Source organism: Trachypithecus francoisi, unplaced genomic scaffold (genome assembly GCF_009764315.1).
Source record: "Trachypithecus francoisi isolate TF-2019V2 unplaced genomic scaffold, Tfra_2.0 Lachesis_group6, whole genome shotgun sequence".
NCBI classification, from domain to species: domain Eukaryota; kingdom Metazoa; phylum Chordata; class Mammalia; order Primates; family Cercopithecidae; genus Trachypithecus; species Trachypithecus francoisi.
In genome coordinates, this window is record NW_022681471.1 from 11,835,671 (window position 1) to 11,848,596 (window position 12,926).

At 38.4% G+C, this 12,926-nt stretch overlaps 1 protein-coding gene across 1 annotated transcript; it reads right to left on the minus strand.

Moving 5' to 3' along the window:
- Nucleotides 1–2,387: 2,387 nt before the first annotated feature.
- LOC117078428 (zinc finger FYVE domain-containing protein 9-like) lies at nt 2,388–11,116 on the minus strand. The gene is made up of 3 exons (XM_033201984.1): nt 9,917–11,116; nt 4,335–4,426; nt 2,388–2,430 (listed from the first exon to the last, which is right to left on the minus strand). The coding sequence occupies exons 1-3, from the start codon at nt 10,433–10,435 to the stop codon at nt 2,388–2,390; spliced, it is 654 nt and encodes a 217-aa protein (XP_033057875.1). The 5' UTR covers nt 10,436–11,116.
- Between the last annotated feature and the right edge of the window lie 1,810 nt (nt 11,117–12,926).

The window sequence follows — 12,926 nt, forward strand, 5'->3', positions numbered from 1 at the left end:
CACCTGCCTCAGCCTCCCAAAGTGCTGGGATTACAGGCATGAGCCACTGCGCCCGGCCTTTGCTTAATATAATCTTATACTCGGTTAGATATTGGTCATCAGGCTCCAGTCCCTGCTCCACTATTTACTAGCATTGTGTTTCAAAGTAAGTCAGTCACATAAACCCTTAGATTTTGTTTTCTCATCAATAAAGTGAGGTTTATAATGCCTTACCTATCTTACATGATTGGTGTGGGTATCAAATGAGGTAGTATAGTATATACATAAAAGCACTAGACATTTGCAGTCAGAGAGGCCTAGGCTTGAATCCAGGCTCTGCCACTTACTGTATATGTCACCTTTATCAACTTATTTGTTTCTCAATTTACTCATTTGCAAATATAGGCACAATAATATCTAAATCTCAGTGCTATAAGTGACTTGAGGTTTGTGAGGAGTTTAGCACATTGCTGCAGACATTGACGTCACTCAATAAGTGATATACTGTGAATGAGGTCAAAGTGCCATGAACAGGTGATTATTATTCATTATTAATCTTACCAAAATAGTTTGGTGTGAAAGCAAATAGATAACTATTTTCGACACACTGCATCATTGGCTCCTTTCCACTAAATTCAAAAAAGTCTTCTATGGTAAAGTTTGCAAATATATGTAAGAGTGGAACAGTGATTGGAAATGAACTCCCACCTTATACATGAAATTCTTTATTTGACTTTTTAATAATCGCCATTCTGACTGGCGTGAGATGGTATCTTATCGTTGTTTTGATTTGCATTTCTCTAATAAGTGATACTGAGCTTTTTTCATATGTTTGTTGGCCACATAAATGTCTTCTTTTGAGAAGTGTCTGTTCATGTCCTTTGCCCACTTTTTGATGGGATTGTTTTTTTATTGTAAATTTCTTTAAGTTCCTTGAAGATTCTGGATATTAGACCTTTGTCAGACGGGTTTAAGTTGCTTATAGATTCTGGATATTAGACCTTTGTCAGATGGGTAGATTGTAAAAATTTTCTCCCATGCTATAGGTTGACTGTTTGCTCTGATGATAGTTTCTTTTCTTTCTTTCTTTTTTTTTTTTTTTTTTTTTGAGACAGAGTTGCACTCTGTCTCCCAGGATGGGGTGCAATGGTGCGATCTTGGCTCACTGCAACCTCTGCCCCCCAGGTTCAAGCGATTCTCCTGCCTCAGGCTCCTGAGTAGCTGGGACTACAGGCGTGCACCACTCACGCCCAGCAAATTTTTTGTATTTTTAGTAGAGATGCAGTTTTGCCATGTTGGCCAGGCCGGTCTCAAACACTGCATGTTCTCATTCATAAATGGGAGCTGAACATTGAGAACACACGGACACAGGGAGGGGAACAGCACACTGGTGCCTCTCAGAGGGGTGGAGGGAGGGAGAGCATCAGGACAAATAGCTAATGCATGCAGGGCTTAATACCCAGGTGATGGGTTGATAGGTGCAGCAAACCACCATGGTACACGTTTACCTATGTAATAAACCTGCACGTCCTGTGCATGTACCCTGGAACATAATACAATAAAATGAAATACTATTGATTTGTTATTTTTTAAAATTGTTTTAATTTTACTTGAAATTTTGACAATCAAATGAAATAGCTCTTCTAAATTGCCTACATGTCTTTTTGGCTTTGAAGAAAGTGGTTAAATCAATTCCAAGAAAAAAAAATGATTTGAAGTGAGAAATTAAGCTTTATATTTGTGATCAAGGAAGGATCTTCTATACGACCCTTATTCATCAAGTCATAGAATCATGAAATATATTAGTGGAAAGGGCTATTAAGGACAATCTGCCAAGCCCTTCATTGTATAGGTGCAGAAATTGCGGTCCAGATAGGAGAAATAGTCCAAGTTTACTTAGATAGTTTGTGAAAAACACCAGGGCTCTAACTTCCATCTTTTGATTTTTTTTTTTTTAATGGAGTCTCGCTCTGTTACCCAGGCTGGAGTGCAGTGGCAGGATCTTGGCTCACTGAAACTTGTGCCTACTGGGTTCAAGTGATTCTCCCACCTCAGCCTCCCAAGTATTTGGGATTACAGGTGTGAGCCACCACCCCTGGCTAATTTTGTATTTTTAATAGAGATGGGATTTCACCACATTGGCCAGGCTGGTCTCGAACTCCTGACCTCTGGTTATCCACCCTCCTAAACTTCCCAGAGTGCTAGGATTACAGGCATGAGCCACTGCGCCCAGCCTTGACTTTTAAGACTGTATTCTTTCCATTGCACCATGTCTCGTCAGGTGGATAGACATCCAAGAAAGACACCATTCTTTCTTCAGGACTGTGTAAGGCAGAAGTGAAAAGATTTAGAAAAAAACTTCAAATTGTGTACTTTGACACTGAACGTATACAGAAAATAACAATTCTTTAGCCAGATCCCATATGTTCACGAGCAGTCACTTGGACCAACCTATAGGAGAAAATAAAACTGGCATAAATGTATACCACTTGTCATTGACTGACGCCTCCCACATCTTTTGCAACTGAATTATGTGACATGATGTATGGGTCTTATAAAAACACTTATTCCAAATCATTTACATTAGCTGTCGAGTCCTCGTGATAGTGATGGACTAAATGTCTTTAGAGGACTATGCACAAACTGACCTTGTATGTTTTCTCATTGCAAAAGCAGATATAATAACATCAGCCTCCTGCCTATATTTATATGATAAAGTCCATCCAATTAGTATTTTTTCACAAGCATGCTGACTCTGTGAGAGCAAAGAGATTGTTGTCCATTTTGTTTACTGCTCTGCTCCATTGCCTAGAAGAACAGGTGGTATTTTCTGAGTCCCAGTTTCATATTTAGATTTCCTTCTTATCTTGACTTAATTCAATAATAGTTAAAATGAGTCTATGATGTAATTATTGCATAAAAATAAGCAAAGTACCCAAGCTGAAACTGTACACTAGAGATTTTCTCATTTTCTCATGAACTTATTGAGCCCTCACAGCAATTAGAGACCTTTCCAGGACTTTCTTAAGACGTAGTACTTTTATGATTTTGTTTTTTTTTTTTTTGAAATGGAGTCTCGCTCTGTCACCCAGTCTGGAGTGCAGTGATGCAGTCTCGGCTCACTGCAGGCTCCGCCTCCCGGGTTCACGCCATTCCCTGCCTCAGCCTCCCGAGTAGCTGGGACTACAGGCGCCCGCCACCACTCCCAGCTAATATTTTGTATTTTTAGTAGAGATGGGGTTTCACCATGTTAGCCAGGATGGTCTCGATCTCCTGACCTTGTGATCTGCCCACCTCGGCCTCCAAAGTGCTGGATTACAGGCATGAGCCACCGTGCCCGGCCACTTTTATGATTCTTAATCAGAAACTCCAATCAATGAGGAAGTGGGTCCAGAGTCTGTCCTGACTCACATTCTTCCACGTGTTTTCTTTCTCTTTAAACAGTGAAACTAGTAATGGGAAAAATGTCTAATTGCATCTTTTATATAGCACCTTATTATATAAAGCAATGAATTCTAAATGAAGTCAAGTGAATTCTAAACATGAAGCAATAAAGTGTTTAGTAAAATCACGAGGAACCCACAGAATGCAAAAGCTATTTATAAATAGGATTTTTGTTTCTTTTCTCTTTTTTTGTGGCACTTGATGTTACAAATGTGATTAATCTCACATAATTCTATCATATTTTAACTAGAAGCATAGAGTAGAACAAAGGGAAGAATACTAAATAAGATAGTGTGGTACTTAGGATGGGAACTGGAAGCTAGCAGTGGGAGGGGAGGTGGAGAGATGGGAGGAGCAGCTTTGCAAGTGGTTCATAAATAATGGCCTGCATCCCATCTGACAACATATAAAAATAAAAGAGAGTAATACAGTTTGTTACTGTTTAGAAATGAAATGAAATTTTAAAACGTTTCAAATGAGCAATTTTCTCCTCACATTAGTACTCTGGGGACTGATAAGGCTTTTTCTCTTGTCTCTTCCGGTTGCCTTGAATGGTGATCAGCAATGCATGATCAGCCAAGTGGCATCAGCTCTAATGCTATCATCATATGCCAGCCAGAGGGAATGTGAAAGGGGAAATGGGATTTGCCACTGCAAATACCATCTCGATTAATAAATATCTGAGACACACCGAGAGAGAACAAAATCTATCTTCCTCTTTTTGCATGCACCATGCCTTTTCAGTAATATTACTTGATAATAAATCCTCTTTTACAGCCTGTTTTGTGTTTCCACGCAGCTGACAAGCAGATCAAATCTCCCCAAAGGGTCATGTTAATCACCGTTTCAAACAGCTATCTAAAAAAATGCATTCTAACATGCCTTTGCAAAGGTATAATTCAAATGATTACCTCATGTGTTCCAAAGGGGAATCGGGTGCTGTCCTGTTTCCATAGCACTCAATTTCACAACATTTTGCAAAACTGCTCTGTGAGATATCTTCCTTCAAGAGTAGCAATATCACAGTCATAACTTTCTAAATTTGGGCCTGCAGTAATGACAGACTTTGAATGAATGCTTTCCTATCGTATGGGAAGGAAGAATAAGTTCAAAAAATTAGACTTTTCTCAGCTTTAAGCTCTAAGCTACACTAAGCTGACTTGTCTTCCTTTTTACCTATGTGAAATGCTTATCCTTTGACTGGAATGGAAGGCCAAAATTCACTCTGCTTTCTGCACTGGCTGTTGTTTGAATATTTTTATAATGATTACTTTTAAAATCATAAAAGAATAGAGATATATTTTTTAAGAATATATGTCTTTGTGTACATATTATCCTTACCCATGATAGAATCCTGTCTCAAGGAGGCAAAATGATAGTGAAGAGACATGATTCAAATTCAAAGTCTGCCAATAACTAGTTTTGTGATCTATGACTTGTTATTAAACTCTCCAAGTCCAAATTTCCTGATTGGCTACTGAAAAGGTCTCTAGAGACTTCTCCTGCTCTTTAAAACAAAAGGTAGTAAATAACCTCTGGACAAAAAAGAAGGCATTTGTCTTCTACATGTTGAGTTTCTAGATGTACTTTAACTTGAAATTTAAAGATTTTTCATGTTACATGTTTGTTATTCGGGAATTTTAAAATCCAGTTTTATACTCAGTTATTTCAAATGAATTACAATTCAGTTTCATGATCACTTTTTTAAATTGTCAGGGAAAAGTTCATTTTCTACTCTTTCTTGCCTCATTCTGTCTAAAACACTAAAATTAAAATGAGTAGCATGGAATCCATTTTTCTGCTCAAAAATTATTGACTTATAAAATTTTTTCTTCACCAGGATATTTTACAATATTTTCTCATTAGGAATTGTATGTATAAAACAAAAGTTCAACTAACCTATGAAGTAAAGTATTATGATCCTTAAATATTTTGTCTTGTTGTGAAACTCTGTTCTGATAAATCTGTTCTCTCATATCTTATATATTCAACATGGCTGTTCATCTAGTTCTCTGTGAAGTGTCTGAGAACTATATCCAGAAGACCTAACCAGGAAAGCCAGTAAGTTCCAAGAAAACAAAACAAAAAAACCTCCCAAACATGATCCTGAACTAGCCAAAAGCATACAAGTTTCTGAAAGCTTAAACTGTACAAAGATTTTCTTAAGTAAGTAAATGTTGTTGTTGTTATCCTTTCCTTTATGATTTCAGAGTTTTCTGAGGAAATATTCCTTTTTTAAGATGTTGTGGTTATACTCAGTTAATACAGTCTACAGCTCTCTAAATATTCTCTCTTGCATTCCATATCACAGGTCTTCAGAGAGAGAGAGATATATATGTATATATATAGACACACATATACATATATAATATATATCTTCAGATAAATTTATAGGGGTGTGTGTGTGTGTGTGTATATGTATGTGTATATATGTATATGTGTGTGTATATATACTCCTTAACGTAAAGAGCAAAAATATGTCTACGTTACATAATAGGCAAAATATGGCTGGCCTGTATTTTTATTTTTGTGCATGTAAATAGCAGCAGTTACAAAAAGCAACTTAAACTGACCATCTGAGACATCATAAAATGTGTCAGACTGTTAGAAAGCAAAGTGTAGAGTGTATTTACTAGATATGTTTGACCATGAAAGGTTCAGTGAGTCCCAGAATAAAGGAATACCTCTCATGCAAGTCTTAAACAAGAGTCAATCCAAATACTTTGATTGGAAGTCTGGTATGCGTGTTTATTTTTAACATTTGACTTCAAGTGCCTAAGATGTGGATGAATATGGAATTGATTTTTTCTTTGACAAACTTTTGTTATTGTAACTTAGGTTGTAGTACTTATTCTTTTACAAGATGCCTATGACTCAGTGGTTAGACATGGACTCTCTTAACTTTTAGCAGTTTACTTTTGCATAATATATTATAACTAACCAGTGTTAATTTCCTTGTTCTTCACAATGCATTAAACTTAGAGGCAAACTAGAATCTAGAGTCTTGATCTAGCTAAAAAAAAAATTAAAAAATAAAAATAAATGTTTAACTGAGGATCCAATAGTGAACAAAATAAACACATTCCCTACTGGTAAAGAAACAGTACATGCAGAAGACCTGTAGCTGGGTCAAATTGATCTGTTATAGACTTTCAGACTCTCATAATATACAGTCATGCATTGCTTAAGGACAGGAGTACCTTCTGAAAAATGCTCATTAGGCAGTGTTTTTTTTTTTTTTTTTTAGACGGAGTCTCGCTCTGTCGCCCAGGCTGGAGTGCAGTGGCCGGATCTCAGCTCACTGCGAGCTCCGTCTCCCGGGTTTACGCCATTCTCCTGCCTCAGCCTCCGAGTAGCTGGGACTACAGGCGCCCGCCACATCGCCCGGCTAGTTTTTTGTATTTTTTAGTAGAGACGGGGTTTCACCGGGTTAGCCAGGATGGTCTCGATCTCCTGACCTCGTGATCCGCCCGTCTCGGCCTCCCAAAGTGCTGGGATTACAGGCTTGAGCTACCCGCGCCCGGCCCATTAGGCAGTTTTTGTCACTGTGTGAATATCACAGAGTGTCCTTAGGCAACCTAGATGGTATATGGTGTGACTCCTAGGCGACGAACCTGTACATCATGTTACTGCACTGAATACTGTAGGCAGTTGTAACACAATGGTATTTGTGTATCTAAACATTTCTAAACATAAAAAAATGTAATGCATTGTGCTCTAACAATATGACAGCTAAGCTATCACTAGACTACAGGAATTTTTCAGTTTCATTATCATCTTATGAAACTACCACCACATATATGGTCCATGTGTGACTGTATTTTGTTGTACCACTTATCAAAGTTGAAACTTTACATTTAGGTGTGTAATTAATTAACGCAGAATGCTATTAAGAGACTTCAATGATATCTTAAGGATTTTAGTCTTCATAGCTAACATCATACTTAACCATGAAAAGCCGAAAGCGGCCGGGTGCAGTGGCTCACGTCTGTAATTCCAGCACTTTTAGAGGCCAAGGTGGGTGGATCACCTGAGGTCAGGAGTTCGAGACCAGCCTGGCAAACATGGTGAAACCCCGTCTCTACTAAAAATACAAAATTAGCCGGGCATGATGGCACATGCCTGTAATCCCAGCTATTTGAAAGGCTGGGCAGGAGAATCACTTGAACTCAGGAGACAGAGGTTCCAGTGAACCAAGACCATGCCATTGCACTCCAGCCTGGGCAACAAGAGCAAAACTCCATCAAAAAAAGAAAGAAGGAAAGAAAGGAAGGCAGGCAGGCAGGGAGGGAGGGAGTGGAGAAAAAAAGAAGAAGAAGAAGAAGAAGAAGAAGAAGAAGAGAAGAAGAGAAGAAGAGGAGAAGGAGAAGGAGAAGGAGAAGGAGAAGGAGAAGGAGAAGGGAAAGAAAGAAGAAGAGAAAGAAGGAAAGAAGGAAAGAAAGAAAGAGAAAGAAGAAGGAAAGAGGAAAGAAAGAAAGAAAGAAAGGAAGGAAGGAGGAAGGAAGAAAAGCTGAAAGCTTTTCCTCTAAGATCAGGAACAAGACAAGGATGCCCAATCTTAATTCTATTCAATAATATATAGGAAGTCCTCACCAGAGCAATTAGGCAAAAAAAAAAAAAAAAAAGAAAAAAAGCAAACAAACAAAGAAAAGAAAAAGAAGAGGCATCCAAATTGCAAGGCAAAAGTTCAGTTCTCTTGGTTTGCAGATAATACACCCTTATATACAGAACCCTAAAGACTATTAGAACAATAGAACAAATTTAAAAATTCGGTAAAATTGCTGGATACAAAATCATCGTACAAAAATCAGTAGTGTTTCCATACACTAACAACAAATACCTGAAAAATAAGAAAATAACCCCATTTACAAAAGCATTAAAAAACTAGAAATACATTTAAGAAACAAGGTAAAATTTCTGTCTACTGAAAACTATAAAAATACTGATGAAAGGAATAGAAGAAAAGACAAATATTTCACATATGTGATTCAGAAGAATTAATATTGTTAAAGTGTCCGTGGTGCCAAAGCAACCCACATATTCAATGCAATCTCCAGCAAAATTCAAATAATATTTTTCAAAGAAATAGGAAAAAATCCTAAAATTCACATAAAACCACACAAACAAAAAAACCCCGAATACCCAAAGCAATTGCAAACAAAAAGAGCAAAGCTAGAGGCATCACACTACCTGATTCCAATATATACCAAAAAGCTATTATAATCAAAATAGCATAGTACTGGCATAAAAACAGACAAATAGACCAAAGGAGTAGAATAGATAGCTCAGAAATCAATCCTCACATTTACAGTCAGTTGATCTTCAACAAAGGTGCCAAGAACACACAATGGGGTAGAGAGAGTCTCTTCAATAAGTGGTGTTGGGAAAGCTGGATATCCACATACAGAAGAATGACATTGGACCCTTATATCTCATCACATACAAAAACCAAGTCAAAATGAATTAAAGACATAAAGGTTAAGGTCTGAACCCATAAAACTACTTGAAGAAAACAGAGAAAAAGCTTCTTGATGCTGACTTAGCACTTTTTTTTTACATCACCCAAAAAGCATAGACAACAAAAGCAAAAATAGACAAATGGGATTGCATCAAACTAAAAAGCTTCTGTGCAGAAAGAAACAATCAAAAGAGTAAAGTGGCAACCTACAAACTGGGAGAAAAATTTGCAAACCATATATCTGATAAGGGGTTTATATCCAAAATTTATAGGAAACTTAAAGAATTCAATAGCAAGAAAACAACCAAATTGGAAGTAGGGCAAAGGACCCAAAGACATTTCTTAAAAGAAGATATAAAAATGGCCAACAGGTATATGAAAAAAATAAAAAAACTCAACATAACTAATCATCAGGAAAATGTAATTAAAACCACAGCGATATATCACTTCACACCTGTTAGAATGGCTTCTATTAAAAATATAAAAGATAAGTATTGGTGAGAATATAGAGAAAAGGGAACCCTTAAACACTTTGATGGGAATGTAAATTAGTAGAGCCATTATGGAAAATAGTATGAAGGCTTCTCAAAAAATTAAAAATAGAACTACAATATGATTCAGCAATTCCACTATTTGGCATATATCTAAAGGAAATGAAACCAGTATGTTGATGGGATATCTGCACTTTTATGCTTATTTCAGCATTATCTACAATAGCCAAGGTATGGAATTAACCTCAATGTCTGTCAACAGATGAATAGATTGAGAAAATGTGAGATTTTATACACACACACACACACACACACACACACAAAGCCTTATAAAATAAGGAAATTCTGTCATTTGTGATAACATGGATGAACTTGAAGTATATTATGCTAAGTGAAATAAGCCAGGCAAAGAAAAACCAATATCTTCCAGGGAGTTATAATCTTTTTGCTAGTGGAGGGTGTTGCCTCAATGTTGACGGCAGCTGACTGATCAGGATGCTAGTTGCTGATGGTTGAGACGGCTGTGGCAACTTTTAAAAATAACAATGAGTTCCATGACGACAGAGGCCTCGCTGAGCTGGCAGGCCCCTCCATGGATCACCGGCACCAAGGCGCTGTTCAGATCATTCATGTACTGCGAGGGAAGGTGCTGGCCATTTCTCCCTGCTTGATAGCTGACCTGATCTGAGTCAAGTGTCACACGTAGTCCCAGTTTGGTCATTCCATCTTCCTTCAGAAGCTTCAGGTGAGGACAGAGAGCAAGGCAAAAAGCCTTGGTAACATGCTCAGTCAATCTACTGTGATCTGCAGGATCACTGAAGCAATTGTGCTGGTCATCATTTTCTAGGAAAAACACCTCTGTCCATCTGATGACTTTTCCATTTGCTTTACATTCTGATCCATGGAATATCTTCACATTTGTTATAGTCTCCATGGACTTCCCATCTATAGGACTTATGACACCCTTGCTAACGTTCTTGTCATCATCCACCCATTGGATGTGGATGTGTTCCTGGGGATCCTCTGCGTCCGCCTTCCCACAGGTGATGCTGAAGTCCTTCATCTCTCGCAGTGGCTACCTCAAGGAATCCATGTTCTCTGCAGTGATCTGGACCATAACGCCATCTTCCATAATACTGGACTTGGCAAGGTATCCAGAAGAGGATTTCAGAGTGCCACTGAACACAAAGAAACTGGCACCAGTCACTTTTCTGGGCTGATTGTGAATACTGATAGCCTGGGTCTGATCATTTCCATCATCATTCTGCACATACACAAGATGAGAATCTGCCTTTTCATTGAAGCAGGCACCTCCTGCCAGGACATGCTCATTGGACTTGTTCATGGCTTTCATCATCTCATTTTATCTGTTGCTGGGAATTTTTATGCCGGTTTTCTAAACTTCCATATCACCACCACCTTGAACTACTGACAAGGTATACTGATAATTTCTGAACTCTGCAAGAAGATTCATGATGATATGCCCCATCTCTCCAAATAATGGCTTCTGAGATCTGAAACTGAATAGTGGGCATGGATAAAATCGATATTCAGCTCCAAGTCTCAACATCAGATGGATAGGAAACACTTTAGCCCTAGGAGTTTGCCATTTCTGGATAAGAATCCCAAAGAAGTAAGGTGGGGTTGGGAGTACTAGGTCTTGCAATGACTGGTAGGTAGATGTCACATATAAGAATCCACCATGTGTCCGGGTGCGGTGGCTCAAGCCTGTAATCCCAGCACTTTGGGAGGCCTAGGCGGGCGGATCACGAGGTCAGGAGATTGAGACCATCCTGGCTAACACAGTGAAACCCCGTCTCTACTAAAAACAAAAAATAAAATAAAATAAATTAGCCGGGCATGGTGGTAGGCGCCTGTAGTCCCAGCTACTCGGGAGGTGAGGCAGGAGAATGGCATGAACCTGGGAGGAAGACCTTGCAGTGAGCCGAGATCACGCCACTGCACTCCAATCTGGGTGACAGAGCAAGACTCCATCTCAAAAAAAAAAAGAAAAGAAAAGAATCCACCATGTTTTTTACTGCCAAGGAAACATTCACTAAAGAAGGAGTGTCCCAAGTTGCCCACCACATTCCCTGCCAGAGCATCCCGATAAAGTCACACAAAGTGATTAAAGATATCCTTTGGCAAACACTTTCCATCCAGTAGACACTGTAGAAGAATGACTATCTGACTGACCCACTGCATGCATTCCCTTGGTTGTAAAACACCAGCACTTCCTGTTCATATAATTTACAATTTTAAGCATTGACAACAAATTTGCATTTAAAACAAATACAAGTGGGTCAGAGCCACCATCCTCCAACTGCTGCATTACTGAAACAAATCTGTGATGGTTTCTCTTCCACAGTATAGTCTCCTTTTACACCAGTGGAGATGAGAATAGGAAGAAGGCCATCTTCAGGAATAAGGCTCATTGCACTTCCAGCAGGACTTCTGACCTGAGTTATACTGCCAGAGAATAGAGGAATATCCATCTCTGCTGGTAGAGGACTGGTAGTTACTGGCTTGACTGGGTCATGTGACACAGCTAGGGTTCCTGCAGAGGAAGTTCCATTCATTGTTAATTTGGCTGCATCAGCAACATCTCTTTTGCTATTTCCACCACATCTCAAGTTACTCCATCCACTGACTTCTTGACCCTCTCAGTCAACCACAGTGATTGGAATCAGCTACTTCAAAACTCCAGTTAATGTAATATTTTAATTTCCTCCCATGAATCACAAATTTACTTAATGGCATCTAGAATGGTGAATAAGGAAAACCAGAGGTGTTTCTTTTACTTTACCCAGATTCATCACAGGAATCACACTCTATACTAGCTACATATAGCCTTATAAAATATATTTCTTAAGACTTGGAAGTCAAAATATCCCCTTGATCCATGGGCTACAGAATGGATGTTGTGTTAGCAGGCAGTAAAACAATATTCATCTTCTTGTACATCTCTACCAGAGTTCTTGGGTGTATTGTCAATGAACAACAACAATATTTGAAAGGAATCTTGTTTTTTTCTGAGCAGTAGGTCTCAACAGTGGACTTAAAATAATCAGTAAACCATGCTGTAAACAATGTGCTGTCATCCATGCTTTATTGTTCCATTTATACAGTACAGGTAGAGTTGATTTAATGTGATTCTTAAGGGCTCCAGAGTTTTTGAAATGGTAAATGAGCATTGGCTTCAACTTAAAGTCACCAGCTGCATTAGTTTCTAACAAAAGAGTCAGCCTGTCCTTTGAAGCTTTGAAACCAGGCATTGACTTCTACTGTCTAGTTATGAAAGACTTAGATGATATCTTTCTATATAAGGCTGTTCCATCTATATTGAAAATCTGTTGTTTAGTGTAGTCACCTTCCTCAGTTTTCTTAGATAGATCTTCTGGATAACTTGCTCCAACTTCTACATCAGCATTTGTTGCTTACTTTGTACTTTTATGTTATGGACATGGCTTCTTTCCTTAAACTTCATGAAGCAACGTCTGCTAACTTCCATCTTTTCTTCTGCAGCTTCCTCACTTCTCTCAGACTTCATAGAA